Source organism: Amblyomma mixtum, chromosome 5, assembly GCF_055824585.1.
Source record: "Amblyomma mixtum isolate Tamu chromosome 5, ASM5582458v1, whole genome shotgun sequence".
In the NCBI taxonomy this organism is placed as follows: domain Eukaryota; kingdom Metazoa; phylum Arthropoda; class Arachnida; order Ixodida; family Ixodidae; genus Amblyomma; species Amblyomma mixtum.
In genome coordinates this window covers 168695917-168713633 of record NC_143016.1, presented here as the reverse complement: position 1 = coordinate 168713633, position 17717 = coordinate 168695917, and the positions used below count along the sequence as shown (strand labels likewise).

The following is a 17717-nucleotide window of genomic DNA, read 5'->3' as shown; positions in this document are numbered from 1 at the left end:
CACTTTCAATTGAAACTAATTCTGAGAATCCTGTGACACATAAAAGCCGAAATGATGATTATAGCATTATAACCGGCAGTTACAACTGCTGTACTTAGCGGTGTGTAATAATTTAATATGGGCTGCACAGGTACTATTGAACTGTAAGCGATAGGAAAAGCAGATATTCTGGGATGAGCCCTCGGAGAGTTTATGATTTTCACGTGTATAGGATCAGCATCTTCCGCGGCTGCTTGACGGATTCGTGCATACTGCGCCAGCCGTGCAGCACCCGCTGCCTTAACTGCTCGCGGGCCGGGGTGGCCCTTGCGCGGTGACCATGTACCAATACCTCGGAGGGTCCTTTTTCAATTATGTTTGCTTCACTAACGATTTTTTAGGCCTCAGCGCCGAGGGTAACCGTGTTTTCGAAATTCTAAAAACTGATAGGATATTACGGTATACTAGACGCCTCTCAATAATTAGGGAGCCTAACAGAATATAGTATGAGGTTTCAGAGTGCAACCTCTCCCGTTCTACTGATGTACCGCGGGTGAGAGGAGAAAAATGATTGGGGATTGGGAAAAGGGGGAAATATAGAAGAAAGGACTACCACTAGCGACCACAGCCGAGGGAACGTGTCAGCCATCAGGGGCGCTTATTCACTTTTTATGCGAAGCATATTGCTAGAGCTACCACTCACGCCGTCGCCGTGGGACCCCCACGTGACACCGTGACGTCACACCACGTGACATCGGATGAGAGAGCCGGCCTCCACCTCGCGCCGTCGCCGTGGGACCCCTAGCCGTCACACCCGCGCATTCCCGCGCATTTCGAACGCGCGTTCACACTCGGTGTAGGTGAAACGCTCGCTCCACCGGGCAGGCAGACGCGGCTTCCGTGGCAATCCAGGCGCTCACCCAACGCGCGTCTCGGGGTTAGTCGGCGTTCCGCTGTAGCCATGCCGTTGTCTTCCCCCACGACGAAGGCTTCTAGTGGTTGTATTAAAATGACCAAGTATTCAACCAAGGAAAGCCATGTATTACCAAGCCTAGCCACTAATATGCTTCGCATTCCCCAGGCTTAACCAAGCTGAGCCTCAGCAATTTTTTTTCTTGGTTTTCCCTGCATTCCTCTCCCACACTTGTCCCGTTGGTTTTCTTGTCCTTGGATTTCTTGGATTTTTTCTGGCTATTTCCAGTTACAGTTCAGGCCGGGACCCTAACAGTAATAGTTACACAGTTTACTACACCGCTGACAATGCTATTCCGAAAAAAGCGCTCTTCCAACTCAGAAAGCCTATGTTAAAGATTGCGTAAAGTCTTGGGTGAAACACCCTGTACACCGACAATGAACTTGTTTATTCCTCCTCCGTGTAATCTACTGCTGGATCACCTTTAGTCAACTGTAAGGCAACAGCCGTGACGTCAGCTCCGGGGACGAGCATGAACACGAGGCAGTCTTGCTTTGAGCCACCCGCTCTACGACGAATTTCTTGCGTGCTTGTTGGACTGAACACATCTGTTTGCGGCACCAGACGAAGCTGCCGCGGGTCACCGTGAGTTATGTGCTTTACGTGCTCTCGGGTGTTTGAGCTGACGGCAGGCAGCTACGGCTACGCCAACGGAGAAACAGGAAGGGACGGGGGTGACTCAATGCCGTGGCAGCAGCACTTGTTCCAGGAAGACCAGAGGGGAGCGTTCTCCTGTAGACTCGGGCTGAACGGACATGACAGTGGTGCGCAGAAATCTAAGAGTGGGCTGTGACATCCGTTGTACAAACGACGAAATCGAACACCAAGTCTCACTGCATGAACACAGCGGCAGCCTCAAGGCATTAGGGGTGCTAAACTCCTACCAGGAGCTGCGGGAGGCCCACCTCGTGAACCAATACACGCGGCTCATGCAGACGGCCCCTGGGCACCGCCTGCTAAACCGCCTACACATCCAACACGACTGCACTCCAGAAGAGGCGGAGCGTATCCCAGTCCTGTGGCGCCGTATGCTATGGGTCTCCCCGCTCCCCCGTAACATGGACACCGACGTGCACGAAAACAGGCGACAAGCGCGGGCTCGGGCTCTTAAGAGACAACACGGCTCCCGACCCGGTGTATGTTATGTAGACGTAGCAGGGCCATCGCCCACGGGATTTTACACGGTCGCTGCCGTTCACCAGGAAATGCACGTTGATGGACTCTCTTTTCGAGCCCCGAATTCAATGCGAGCCGAGGAAGTAGCGATAGCGCTTGCCGCCGCCCACGCCAATTCGAGAATCACCATTACGGACTCCCGAAAAGCATGTGATCATTACTTGGCACGGGAGATCTCCCCCTTAGCTGCTTGCATTCCAAGACGGACTGCCACTGATCCAACACCGAAAAGAATCATTTGGGCTCCTGGCCATCAGGGCTTTCAAGGTAATGAGGCCGCTGACGCGGCTGCCCGAGCGCTTATTCACCAGGCTCCTCATCCCAGCTCTTCTGGCTCGGAGACTAACCAGCCGCTGCTGCGATTCAGGGATATAATAACGCACTATAGCGACAACCATCGCCTTTTCCCGGCCCCTGCAAAGGGGCTGAGTAAGACGGAGGAGCGAACTTTAAGGCGCCTGCAGACAGGTACTCTACTCTGTCCTGCAGTCTTAAAGCATTACGATCCTTACACGGATGGGCGATGCCCGCACTGTGGGGAGACCTGTGATATCTTCCACATGGTGTGGGCATGTACTCAAAATCCATACCTCCCCCTTCTCCTACCCCTTCCAGAGAGGCATGGGAGACTGCACTCCTCAACTGCTCCTCGCTTGAGTCCCAAAGGGCTCAGGTGAAACGGGCGAGAGACGGGGCCTCGTCATGCGGTGTCCCGGACTAAGGACGCCGACCATGTAGCGGGGCCACCCTGTGGCTCCCAAACTCTATTTCAGCAATTAACAGTTTTCACCACCACCACCACCGGCAGCGCGCTCCGACTCCGCTTCGGAAGGGCCGCTCGTCGGAGTAAGCCGCGGCAGCTATAAAAAGCCTCGACTTCAAAAATTTGACGTCACTGAACGGCGATTTCACTCAACCTCAAACTCACGGGTGAGGTTCAGGTTCGATATGCTGACCTCCCTCACAACATTTCGAGCTGTCGGTGACCTCACCTTGAGGTCATTTCGAGGTTGAGGTCGACCTCATGAGGTTCCCAACCTCTGCACAGCAGTACTTGGTGCAAGGGTTCGCGTTTGCATAGCTACGCTGCAGTGTCGCTGATCAGGTGGGGACGCTTGCTTTGTTTGCATTTCAATGCGTAATAGTCCCATTATGAGAAAAGCTGGCGGTGCGTTGCGTGCCTGTGGACACGCAGATGGTACAGAAAATTCCAGCGATGGCAAGAAAAATACGGTTACGTCATCGAGCGTCCGCGCACAGCAAGTTGAGCACCGCTTTTTCACACAATCATGCACATGTTCTCTTATATATACTTAATCCCAGGTGGCCGAAATTTCTGGAGCCCTGCACTACGGTGTCTCTCATAGCCTAAGTCGGTTTGGGACGTTAATCCCGCATAAACCATAAACTTATCGGTATATACTCCTCAGTAGCCGACCCCCCCCCCCCCCCCCCCCCCCCCCATGCGGCGCCTGTTTTCCCGACTACATTCGTACCAAAATTGTAACGCAAACGTTTGCCATGCAGCGTTAGGTGTCATGCGATTGCTCTTTGCATAGAGCTTTTACATGTGCGAGTCAAGTTGGAAGCTAGCTTGCGACAGAGATTCGCTCCGACGACATATGCACCATCAATTGTATGCCTTCCAAGACTTTCCTATGAACATTGTGATGCAACCGTTCGTCGTACAGAAGCATTCCGGGTGGCGTCATACACCGGTGTGTGTGTGTGGGGGAGGGCGATCTCTGCCTCTGTCGATCTCTGTCTCAAGCTCTCAGATCCATGCAGAAATAAACAAATACTGCCGCGACTGGGTTTCGAACACGTGGAGGCGCGAACAGATAGCTTCACTAGCCACTGCACAAGAGCACTACTATCGCCACGGCCGATCACGCCTTGTGTTAACTTTCATCTGTGCGCAAAAATCCCAAAAGGAAAGGAAAGCCGGAGTACCCGGGTTCGGACCCGGCCGCGGCGGCCGCGTTTGGATGGAGGCGAAACGCAGAAGGCGCCCGTGTGCTGTGCGATGTCAGTGCACGTTAAAGATCCCCAGGTGGTCGAAATTATTCCGGAGACCTCCACTACGGCACCTCTTTCTTCTCTCACTGGTGCGACAATGGCTATGTATAAGAGTAGCTTTGGAACCGAGTCGAATATTAGTCGATAAGGGAAACAAGTGGTTCCTCTGTATGGGACGCATGTTTCAGTGCTCTTGAGATTACACGTGGAAAACCGGGACCAGACGGACTCTGACTACAGGAGTGACGTCACCGTCAAATAGATGAGTTCTTTGCTTTATTTAGATTTAGGCTAGTTCGGTTAGGTGCAGGCTAGAGAGCATAATTTAGTTTAGTGTCCCAGCGGCCAGGTTTGTTTGTACCGGCGGATAGGATTTTCAGCGCTCACTTATGAATTAATTATTTTATTATTGTGTCAGATATTTCAGAAAGCTATCTAATCCTTTTCTAGCTGATCGGAATTTGCAGTAAATTTTTTTTAGGAAATGATGCAGTAACTGCCTCAAATATCTCGGTGGACACCCGAATAACGCCGTAAGGGAATGGATGAAGGAGGGATATTTCAGAAAGCTTGCTAATCCTTTTCTAGGAGATCGGAATTTGCAGTAAATTGTTTTTTTTAGGAAATGATGCAGTAACTGCCTCAAATATCTCGGTGGACACCCGAATAACGCCGTAAGGGAATGGATGAAGGAGGGATATTTCAGAAAGCTTGCTAATCCTTTTCTAGGAGATCGGAATTTGCAGTAAATTGTTTTTTTTTTTAGGAAATGATGCAGTAACTGCCTCAAATATCTCGGTGGACACCCGAATAACGCCGTAAGGGAATGGATGAAGGAGGGATATTTCAGAAAGCTTGCTAATCCTTTTCTAGGAGATCGGAATTTGCAGTTAATTGTTTTTTTTTAGGAAATGATGCAGTAACTGCCTCACATATCTCGGTGGACACCCGAATAACGCCGTAAGGGAATGGATGAAGGAGAGAGTGAAGGATGAAATGAAGAAAGAGGTGCGGTGGTGGATGTCTCGGGTATAATTTCGATCATCTGGCGATCTTTAACTTACACTGACATCGCACAGCAGACGGGCGCCTTTTGTGTTTCACTTCTATCGAAACGCGCAGAATTCTATTTGAGCGCGTATTTTCAGTGGTTTGTTGAGCCTGTACATATTCTGAGCATTTTGTGGTAGCGATAATTGATTGGTTATAAGATGGTCAAGCAAATGAAGGTGAGATGCAGAGTGTCAGGCTTCGGTGACTTTGTATGAAACGTGGTTTGAATCGGTAAAGGCCGATTCACACGACGGTCCGTTCGCGCGCGGCCCGCGCACTACGTGTTCATGCGTCAGCACATTGAGAGGCGCGCTGGACGGATGGATGAATGGATGGCGGCTGACAGCGCGCCTCTCAATGCGCTGACGCATGAACATGTAGTGCACGGGCCGCGCGCGAACGGACCGTCGTGTGAATCGGCCTTAAAGGAGGCGGAAGGCGCGGATTTATGTTCCAATTATGGCGTAATACCTGCACGCCTGGACAGGGTTGACCAAGTAAACGCCCAACAAGCGTCACGTATGGATGCCATGTAAAGAGAGCTAGAGGTAGAGAAGGTAGAGAAGCGGTAACGTTAGGAACAGCTTGCTCAGAAGCAAAAATGGCGGACATCGCCATCGGAAACCATAATGGCGGTCATTTCAGCGCGATCCACGTGTATGGGGCTTGCACTGGAGTGGACAGGGATCAGAAAGTAGGTCACGTATGTTCGTACGGGCACAGCTATTGAGAGGTGGCAGCTAGGAAGTCTAGAGGTGGTTGAGTAGGGATCGGAAAGTAGGTCAAGCATGTTTGTACAGGGACAGCTATTCACAGATGGCAGCTAGGAAGTATGGAGGCGGTTGAAAGGAAAGGAGCAAGGTAATTCCCAGAAATGAGGTCACAGTCACTGACAAGAGGAAGCAGAAACTGGAATTTAAGGGGAAGGGGGAGAGTACCCAGGTGCTTATTGCCGGTGACTCAAAGAAGAAGAGGCGCGAATGAACGTGCTGCTAAAAGAGACGAAAAGCTAACTTTCGGAGGATGTTGCAGGGCGCAATTTAGTAGTGTAGTCAAGGGTTCGACGGCATACCGTCTGGTCAGGAATCATGACTTGATGAGATTCACTGGTAACTGACCATGGTCAAACAAAAACAAAAATGACGTTTCGGGAGTGCTACGGCAAAGGCGCTACGGTAAGAAAGACCAGTGAATCTCATCAATTTAGTAGTGGTAGCGGCGGGACTAAATGATGTCCTCAGTGGTGACACCGCACAAGTGGCGGAAAGACAAGCTCAGGGAGTTGACCATATAGGGGCAATAGCTCGGCAAGTGCAGATCGTATTGTGCACAGTACCGGAGGTGCCAGGACAGAACGGAGATCTTGACAATGACGTGGTTGCTGTTAATCATGAGGCCTCGAAGTGGCTGAAATAAACAGGGAAGTGCGTGGAGGAGGCTTTGGAAGAGTGTTTGAACGAGATGGCATCCATGTTAGTAGAAGGGTAGGAACCAAGATTGGCTGGCGCCAAGCGGGACGGGCACTAGCATTTTTAGGGGGTCCACGGGTGCTCCGAGCGTAGGGGTAGGTGAAAGTGAAGAAGAGATCATAATAATGGAGGCTCAGCACAAAAAAATGACGACTGCGAGGCACAGGAAGAAAACTACAAGAAAGAAATTTAACACCGGGATAAGTAACGTAAACAGTCAAACAGGTAAAAAGAGACCGAAATGGTTAGAAGTAGAACAGCAGTTAAAGGACGATGAAATAGGTGTGTACGCTCTGTGCGAGACACATCTCAGGGGTATTGAAGATCCACCGCTTATTGATGGCTACGTCTAGGAAGGGAGCAACAGAACAACAAAGTAGATAAAGGGGAGGGGGAGGAATACTGATACACCATAGAACAAATTGGCAAAGAATAAAATCATCTTCCAAAGAACATGTCTGAGAATCAGGAACAATTGCCGGAAAAAGGGCATGGCTAGGGGTAGCTTATTTAGGGACAGATGCAGGCAGGAATATGGATCTGGATAAGTGCCTCGATGAAGATATATAACAGTTTGGAGACGGTGCCGACATTGTTCTGCTGGGGACATGAATGGCCCCATCGAGGATCTGGACGGATACACAGATTGTAACGAGAAGTTAATGCTAGACTTCTGTGAGCGGTGCAACCTATTTATTGTAAATAGAGATACTGAATGTAAGGGATAAATCACGTGGGAATTCCGTAACAGGCAGTTGACCATTGACTATACTGCCTATGTTGCAGGGAGTCTATAGCAAGCTCGAAAAAGAGGAAATAGACGAAGAGTGGGAGTGAAATCTGGGAAGTGATCATAAGCCTATTAGAAGCAGTATCAAGAACGTGGCGAAGCGGTATCAGGTGGATGTGCTTTTTGCCGCCCCCAAGCATCGAAAACTAGAGACGCCGAACCATGGTGCTCATAAAGGCTGTACTATTTGTCATGACGAGCCATTTGTAGTGTGCGGCGAAGGTGTGAGATAGATTGATCTAGATTTATCATGCGCAGCCCAGTAGATGTGGCAGACATGTTATTTTAATACACACCTTCGAGAGCACGGAAAGAATGTAGAAAACCAAGACCAACATTCACGCATCGCAGCCCACTGCCTCGCGTGTGACGGGTGCTCGCCAAGTTTCAGCACCAGAAGAGTGCTGCACAAACTCTTAGACAAGACAACACGGGAGACAGCTGAAGCGATCACATCACCAAAACCGGAACACTCGCATCAGCAAAACCACCTTGCTTCTCACAGATGATGAAGTTGAAATCCGTGGCCAAAGTTTATTTCAATGTGCAGTTTTAATTTTTGTTACAACTGCTGGTCAGCGCGAAAACGAAACAAGTAAAAGTGGCAAACCGCTGGTAAAAGAGGAAGCCAGGAAGCTGGTAAAATAAGGAAAACAAGAAGGCCATCGAACAACTACGGTGGCTTCAAGGGGACGCAGAGAAGCAAAGATGGGCGCAGTTATCTCAAGAGTACCAGAAATGGGAATCTTAAATCGACAAACGAAACTTGAAGTACAGGTCCTCGTCCAGGGTAAAATAATGCAGTCCACTGATCGCTGGTTGGCTGAAGTTTGCGATCCAACTAAATGCGGGCCAAGAAAATTCCGGAACCATATAAGCAGGCTGCGTAAAAACAAACGGTTACAAAACGCCTACGGAAAATGTTTAGAGGCAGACGACGCGGTAAACTACATTACATCAGTTATAGCTTAGTCATTCAGGAGCGACGATAGGGTAATCTGACCAGGGAAGGAGCAACCAGGACAGCATAATAGAAAGCAGCATAGAACTGAGCAATATTAACTGGAAAATACGGAAGCAAATATTCATAAATGCCCATCTGCAGGAAAGGACGAGATTCTAATCGAGCTGATGAATGAAGTTGGTCCAATAAGCAAGGAAACGTTGTTAAAAGCATTGGAAGCATTCTTAACAAAAAGAAAATTCCGGACAGCTGGCCACGGAGTAAAATGAATTCGAAGACCGATTACGATAACATCTGTGATATACAGGCTGGCAGTGCAGATGGTGAAATTAAATATGCATTCATGAGTAGAAAGTGGTAGGATACTTGGAGAACTTGAGAACGGGTTCAGAAGAGGCAGACGCTTAGATGATAGCCTGTTCGTGCTTACCCAATGCATAGAAATAGCTAAAGCGGAAAACAGACCTCTGTATTTAGCATTCCGGGGCATAAGCGGGGCATACGATGACGTGAACAGAGAACTCCTGTGGAACATATTAAAAGATGAAGGTGTGGGTCTCGAGAAAAATGATTTCTTACGGGCTTTCTTTCCATATCTACCACATAAAACATGAACAGCAGCGGTGATAGAGAACAACCTTGCTTTAATCCTTTGCGTACATCGACAGTTGCCGTACTTTTTATCCGAATTTCTATGTAATTTCAACCTTATTATCTTGGTATAGTTCCCGCAGGAAATCAGTTATCTTAGGACCGATGCCTTCATATTTCAGTATGTTCTCTGTTCACGTTATCCTACGCACCACTTATATCCAGGAAAACTCAATACAGAAGTCTGTTTTCAGCTTTAGCTATGCATTCGGAAAGCACGAACAAGCTATCATCTAAGCGCCTACCAGTTCTGAACCCGTTCTAAAGTTCTCCGAGCATCTTATTACTTTCTACCCATGACTGCATCTTTCATTTCATCGCCTGCATTGCCAACCTGTATAAAAAAGATGCTATCGTAGTCGGTCTGAATGATTTTATGTTGCGTGCAGAAGTTGCGCGCATTCTTCCGAAAACCACAAGCCAGCACAAGCCAGCAGTAGCCACAAGCACAACCAGATTAATTTCCAGGCTGTGGCATTTACTGGGCTGCTGGAGTGATATTTATTTATTTATTTATTTATTGAAGTACCCTAAAGGCCTAGCAGGGTATTACAAGAGGGGGGGGGGGGGTGCATGAAAGCAAAACAAAGTCATAACTACGAACATAAGATATAGTGTTGTCAGGAAAAGACAGAGTAACAAATAAGATTGCAAGTAAGCTGGAATAAAATTAAGGGAAATAGGCAAAAAAAACTGAAATAAGATAACAGAACTGCCATAAAAGAAAGGTAACACTGGTTTCGGGAAGTTTTAAAAACAAGTGCACAGTGCATGACAGCTTAACACTAGACGCTCAAATTAAATCGAGCACGAATGAACAGAAATAATGAAAGTAACACAGAAACTAAATAACAAAAGCGAAGATGTTGCGGTGTCACCGTGACAAAGACACAGCGATGGCACCAAAAGCATGAGAAAGAAAATCTATAACAAAACAGCACAATCAAATTACAAAGCACCTAAAAAAGCTAGCAATGCTGTTTGGAATGATGATAAATCGGTTAACACGGCGATATGAGACGGCAATTAATTCCATTCGTTTACTGATAAATTTATCGGTGCATTTTGATATTTTTTTGAACGTGCGTAAATTGGGCAGATTTTGTTTGCATGGTCTATGCGAGATGAAACGTGAGGAGCGGGAAAAAGACGGGAGCGGGCGGATTCCGAATTACTATAATATAAGGTATGAAAAAATGATAATCGGGCAAATTTTCTCCGGGTCGCAAGAGATGACAGGTCCAAATTTTCTTTACGCTTTTAAATCGTGAGTATGATGATGAAATGAGCCTTGCTGCTTTGTTCTGAACAGATTGGAGAAGACTGGAAAGGAAGTCCTGATGAGGGTGATGAGGATATAAACACAGAATGATGGTTATAGAATAAACACTTCTGCGGTGAAACAACACAAAAACTTAGGTTTCGCGACAACACATTTTAGTGAAGACATGAATTAGCGTTGGGGTTTAACGTCCCAAAGCAACTCAGGCTATGAGGGAAGCCGCAGTGAAGGGATCCGGAAATTTCGACCACCTGGGGTTCTTTACCGTGCACATATCACAGTACACGGGCCTCTAGAATTTCGCCTCCATCGAGATTCAGCCGCCGTAGCCGGGATCGAACCCACGTCTTTCGGGTCAGCAGCCGAGCGCCGTAGCCAGCTGAGCCACCGCGGCGGGGCTGTTCTGAGGATGCTCTGATCAATGAAGTATAAGCTTGATATCTTATGGTAGAATTTGCAAGGTGTAAACAGCGTCTTAGCATGCCAAGTTTCCTGAATGCTTTACCGGTAATGTGATCTATGTGAATATTCAGTGAAAGTTTAGCATGCAAATGAACTCCTAGATATTTTATGCACGAGGCAGATTCAACACTTCTATTGTTTACTGTGTAAATGTTACATAACGGTCCAGGAACAGGAGAGAATCTGATGTGTTTAGTTTTTTCTGCATTACTTTCCACTTGCCACGTATGGCACCATTCAGATAGCTTGTTTAAATCAGACTGAAAAGCGAGAACATCATTCGAGTTAGTCATTTTTCTATAGATCACGCAGACGTCTGCAAAAAGGCGAATTGATGAGGGCGATGCTATCTGCTATATCATTTACGTAAATTAAAAAGAGCAATGACCAGAGAACTGTCCCTTGTGGGACGCCTGATTTCACACGTGTAGGGTTAGAGACGCAGTCGTTTATCTTAACTGACTGGAACCGATTAGTCAGGAATCCAGCAATCCATCTAGTCGTTTTATCGTCAAGCTGCAGACCTTTAATTTTTAGCAATAAGCGTTTTTGAGGGACACAATTAAAGGCTTTAGAAAAATCGACAAAAATTGCGTCTGTATCGAGGGTCATGTGTAGGTAAAAGCGAAACAGTCAGAGATCTTACACAGCACTTACTCTTAGGGAAAAAACTTCTCGTATTATGTGCTGGGAAACAGAACAAAGCAAAAATAATGAAGGGCAACCTGCTTTACGAAGAAATCGAGTGGAGTTCGCATTGTAGTCACGGTGAAATATGCGATAAAAGCTTATATTATCCATGTGCTGCATTTCTCTTCAGATTTTCTCACAAACGTCATTACTGGTGGGGAAACACAAATATTTGGGCACGAACCAGAATGAATGCCAAACTGTGACACACAAAAAGTGACACACTCATGGGTGGCGCACACTGCGACCTCACAGTCGAAAAAAGCGACAAAGAGCAATTCCAAGATCACACGCATGCTGATTTGCTTTTTTTTTACAGCAATGAAATCATGCATAAGGAATTCGTGCCTCTAGGGCAGACTGTAAGCCAGCTTTTTTATCGTGTGGTTCTTGAAAGGCTTCACAAGCATGTTGCTCGCGTTAGGCTGAATATCGAACAGCCCTGGATGCTGCACCGCGTTAATGCGCCTTGTAACACGGCGCTTTTGGTTACGGAGATTTTACACGGAAAAATTTCCCTGCTGTTCTTCATAACTTGTATTCGCCAGACAGAAGGCCGTGCGACCACTGTCTCATCCCCAGACTGAAACCGTATTTCGAAATGTATTATTTTGGTACGACAGAAAATATCAATCCTCGTAAAGGGGGGGGGGGGGGGGGGGGGTACAGCGCGAAGAAGACGAAGGACGAAGCAAAAAGACTACACAGACGAGCGCTGTGCGTAGTCTTCTGGCTTCGTCTTTCGTCTTGTTCACGCTGTAGCCCGCGCGATGAATTATTACAAACTTGCCCAGCTATCCATCCTTCTTCCATAGAAAATATGAAACTGGCTGTACCGAACAGGTTCAAGTACTGCTATGAAGGGTGGAAACAACATCTCAAGCGCTGTATCACTTCTCGATGAGTTTGTTTTGAACGAGATGGAGTTGATTTCTAGGTAACTATAAATACAGTTATTTTCCGAAAAAGTGCGATTAAGTACTTTACCTATACAGACGTCGTAACCTTCGAAAGCAGTGTTGACAGAAAAGACGCTTAGAAAAAAGATGCAGTGGAGGGAATATTGAGAAGGAGGCAGCACACAACCTGCTTTCTATCTCTGCGGGTTATCCGCAAAAAGAAAAAGTTTTCATCTTGAGTGTTGGGTCGGCATTCAGATCACCATAGTGTGTACAACAAGAGACACGTGGATAACCGCTGAAATTCAAGCGAAATTTTCTTTCTATTTTTTCAACCGGATGCATGTCATAACATGCAGGAGACTAAATGATTGTCCGGCAGTCTCAGAAAAGGAGAACAGTTTACGACACCCAATGAAGCGTTGAAAATGGTAAGGGAATACATCTACTTAGGACAGGCAGTGACCGCAGGTCTGTACGACGAGAATAAAATAGCCACGGGAATAAGGATGGTTTTGGTTCGTTTGGTTATGCAGTATAACGTCTCAAAACGACTTAGGCTATGAGAGACGGCGTAGTGAAGGGCCCGGGAAATTTCAACCACCTGGGGTTCTTTAACGTGCACTGACATCGCACAGTACACATGCATCTAGAATTTCGCCTCCATCGAAATTCGTCCGCCGCGGCCGGGATCGAACCAGCGTATTTCAGGTCAGCAGCCGAGCGCCATAACCACTGAGCCACCGTGGCGGCCGAGTAAAGATTGGGTGGAGTGCATTTGGCAGATACTGTAAGATTATGAATGGCAGTTTACCAGTGTCCCCCAAGAAAAAAAGTATACTGAAGCTGTATCGAACGGGTACTCACCTATGGGGCAGAAAAGGGGAGGCTAACGAAAAGAGCTGAATTTAAATTGAAGACAGTGGAGCGAGGTATGGAAAGTAAATGGTAGGCGTAACGTTAAGAGAGAGGAAGGGAGCGGAGTGGGGCAAAGCCCAAATCGAGTTAAAGATATTCTAGTCAAAATCAAGAAGAAATGGGCATGGACAGAGTACGTAATGGGAAGGCAAAATAACCTGTTGTCGTGAAGAGAAACGGATTGGATTCCAAAAAACTCAAGCGTAGCAGGGGACGGCAGAAAGTCAGGTGGGCGGATGAGATTAGGAGGTTTGCGGGGATAAGGTGACCGCAGCTGGCTCCGGAAATGGTTAAGTGGAGAGATATGGCCTTTGCACTGACGTGGGCCTAGTTAGGCTGATGATGTTGATGATGCATGCTATACTGTAAGTGCAATCATGCATTTGTAATGTGACCTCTTCAGTGACTTCTTGCCGCGTCATAAGCAATATTGCATTTCATTAATCATACCTGAAATGTTACAAACGAGCTGCACACATTCATAAAAAACGGTTCCGGGTAGTGAATGAAGACCAGCGGTTGCAGCGGACGTGAGAACAAGTAGAACGCTCTCTGCTCGCAGGCAAATGACGATTTTTTTTTGAAGCGGCACCCGGCTCTATACAAGATATTCCTACGACTTCCACTCAACGAATACGGCTTCATAAACTTATCACGTGAACTTCAAGACACTGTCCCTATTTTCATGGATTCGCCTATTTGGAAGAGAACGGAAGTTAGCGCTTTCAACGATTTCAAGCATTTCAAGCACTTGGAGCGGAATGTTCGTAAGCTTTGCAGACGTCGCTCGCTGACTTTTTCTAAAAATAGTGGTCCGCCTAAAAGCCCACAAAGGCCTTAGGAAAGCCAATGAGGTTTTGCAAAAATGAAATACAAAGTGATTTTCGGAAGGCGTGAGATGGTTGGAAACTGTAGCAGTGGAACATCAGCTTTCATCGAATATCTTCTCTGGGGTAGTGGGATCACATATCTTTTTCTGAAGATGTATATGACGCTATAAAGCAGGAAGAAACTGATATTGCCGTTAAAATTATTTCTCTACATCATTGTGCTGAAGGATGCCTTTTGAAAAGAAATATTTCATGTGGTGACAAGCAAGCGTAAATATATGCGCCCCTGCTGGAACATCAAAAGCGCTAAATACGCCTCAAGTTAAGAAATCACTGTTGCTGCAGCAGATTTTCGTAAAAGAGATGCAGCTTTGCTATTTGAAGAACAATATATTAGTTCGAAAATGGTAAGTTTGGGCACAATGAAAAATGAAAAGGGTTTGATACAGAAATGTTTTCGAAATATATTTGATTTTAATCCTGTATGATTGGCAATAAATATTTTCATCCAGTTTTTCCACAAAAAGTTTTTATCTGCGACGAAAAATTTATGATTGACCAAATCAAGCCGAAAGCAGCAGATGACAACGAACGGTTCGGCTCTCTCACCTGCAGCTACGGATGACGTGAGTCAGCTGACGCGTATAGGCCTCGTTATTCTCGTAACATAGCACTCCTGGCGAACAACACAACGGGGGACGCGATAGGGAATGACAGTTCGGAAACAGCCTACGCCATGCTTAAACTGGTCATGAAACTGTCAGAATTTCCGGCCTCGTCCAGGGTTAAGGACAAAGGTGCGTAGCAGTACCGCTGCCTAAGCCCGCCGACTGAATGCGCCCTCTCCCCGCTCCCATGTCCCTCACATCTAGCACCCATTCGAACGACATTCATTTTCGAGAGCTTTCGGTGAATGCATGGTATGACCTTTACGCGGACGCTGTCTGCATAGGACAAGTGCCCTGCTACGACTATCAGCAGTAATGCTAAACTACGGCAGCTGAAATCCCCGAGAAAGGGCCTAGGAGCAAATAAGGAGATCGTGTATGCTTTATGCCTTCTCCATGGGTATGCATCTTATGGTGTTTATTGACCGTAATTGCCAATGGATCGTTCGGAAGCCGTTTAGCCAGTTCCTGTTCGGGCACTGCGCGGATACCCACCATGGTGGCTCAGTGGTTAGGGCGCTTGGCTGCTGAGCCGGAGTACTCGGGTTCGAACCCGACCGTGGCGGCAGCGTTTCGATGGAGGGGAAACCCAAAAGGTGCCCGTGTGCCGTGCGGTGTCAGTGCACGTTAAAGATCCCCTGATGGTCGAAATTGTTGTTGTTGTCTTCAAAATATTGGCGCGTACCCACTGGGGAGGATTGGCGAAGACACAGGAGGCGACTGACACGGGCCCAAAATGTGAAGCAATGAAATAAATAACGAAAAATGGAAATTATTCCGGAGACCTCCACTGCGGCACCTTTCTCTCTTCTTTCACTCCCACCTTCCTCCTTTCTCTTACGGCGCGGTTCAGGTGTCCGCCGAGATATCTGAGACAGTTACTGCGCCATTTCCTTTCCCCAAAACCAATTTTCAATTTTTTTACTGCGCGGACTGAACCTTTTGCCTAAAGCGTAAAGAGACGGTCTTTCAGTGATTGGACGTGCCGCCTGGAGGAGCTTTCATTCTTGCTCATAAATCTTAAAAAAAATAATGTCAACATTGCCGACAGAGTCTCTACATGTAAGGGCAAAAAATAAAGATTAGGCTGTTTATACGCACTGCAAGAATAGAAACGCCCTTCGTCATGCCGGAAGACATCCGCGTTCTGTTGACATGCATACAAAACTCTTGACGGCCCAATTGTACGCTGTAACACTGGTGGCATATCGCACTTCTGGGTTAGTGTTTTTATTCCTAAGTCGATGAAATTCTTTCCTTCGAGGCTGTTGAATGACTATTATACGCTGACAATAGTTTCCTTCACGGCCACTACAACTTCTACCGTGGTGCTGCAACGAAAATGAACGATTTACACCTACATTTAATGCAAGTGTTCTTTTCGCCGCTATCACCTGGCGCAGAAGCATGTACTTCTCCCAAGAATCCATTATAGCTCGCAAAAAACGCTCACAGTGCCATACTCACCGGCTTCGTGATAGGATACCTCGGAGTCCTACTCCTGAAAGACGCCATCTTGGAGACTTCGGAGGCGTGCAGCCAAGGGCAGCTGCAGTCCGTCTCGTGTCCGCGTCTTGGACGGTGCTTTTCCTCGCGGCCGACCCTGCTCCCCTCGGACCCCTCGGCTAGTGCGCCATTGGCCCACGGGCAGCGGTCGGGACACGGCGTCCAACTGGCGTCCGCGCGACTGGCGGACCGTGTCGATGACGTGCTTCGTCGGCGGACACGCACTGCGTCGTCGACTGAACGAGCACGTGGCCGTGTCCGCAGGCCATAGGGGGAGTGGCGAGGCACTGGGGGAAGGGGGTGGAAGCCACGCTTGGCAGCGTCGCGCAGACAGCGGGATTCGCGCTGGGCTTGCCACCCTCTACACTGGAAAAAACACCCTGTTTGGAGAACTGGTCGATCTTGGAGCGTTGCTGTGGATCAGAGTGTCTACTCCCCCCGAGTCACGCAGTGTTTCCCGATGCGAGCTTTTTCGTTTTTAAGGAGAAATGATTCGTGCGAAATAAAGAATACAACGGCTCAGAACCGATAGTAAGAAAAAAAGAAAAGCGACAAGCTGTAATGAAGTAGCGTATCCTGGAACAAGAGCACCATTCATTCTTGTGGAAGTTGTTTATTACGTCATATGTGTAGACTTTGTGCGGCTTTTGGAATCAGTTATGGTAACTTAGCAGGGACTAGTAGTAACAACAGACATTTGGATGACATAGCAATGAGGCTGCATGCTGCAGTACTCTGGCTCTGGAAGGCCTGCTTTTTATCTTGAGCTATACCTATAAGATTCTTAGAATCTGGCGTTACAGACAGTTATGTGAACGATTTCATTACCTTTACGGGCTTTCTTTACTAGCCCTGCAGGTTCTAGCGCGCTTTAATCTACTTTTCTTCCGGCCACTTTTTGTGAGCGCATTGAAAACGGTTATGTATGAATCAGTATTTATCAGCGTTCGCTCTTTATCTTTAAGAAAAAAAAAGCTTACTTAACGCTCTCTTTCGCCCGTGTGATGAAACACTGGAGGCAAAAAATTATGGTCCATGAAAACCAGGAACCGAACCTTGTGCAACCATTCCCTGCAAGATAGCGTTTTCGACGCTTCTCAAGGCGAGGCATTTTGTACAAGTAAAAGTTACTTTGTAATTTAGTCATGCATTGCAAAGAAATTATTTGCTGTATTCATGAACAGCATGCTGCGCAAGCCGTCAACCATTCATCTTGAAAGCATTATTGCGTTTGAAGAATGTCCAGACATGATGCCTGCGAGCCTATAGTGATTGTAAGATAGATATTAAACGGTTTTACTTCAGCAGTAGCGAGAAATGGTTCTAATTCTTTTTATTGTTTGCATTTAGAACGACGCAGTAAAACTTTTGTGGGGTGAAAAAGAGAT

At 47.1% G+C, this 17717-nt stretch overlaps 1 protein-coding gene across 1 annotated transcript in view; it reads right to left on the bottom strand.

Moving 5' to 3' along the window:
* The window catches only part of LOC149344630 (uncharacterized), a 37788-nt gene extending 21286 nt beyond the window's left edge, over positions 1–16502 (bottom strand). Inside the window, exon 1 of the mRNA XM_089542643.1 lies at positions 16291–16502. Coding sequence (XP_089398769.1) covers positions 16291–16338 — 48 coding nt within the window. The 5' untranslated portion in view covers positions 16339–16502. The remainder of the gene's footprint in view (positions 1–16290) is intronic.
* Positions 16503–17717: the final 1215 nt, after the last annotated feature.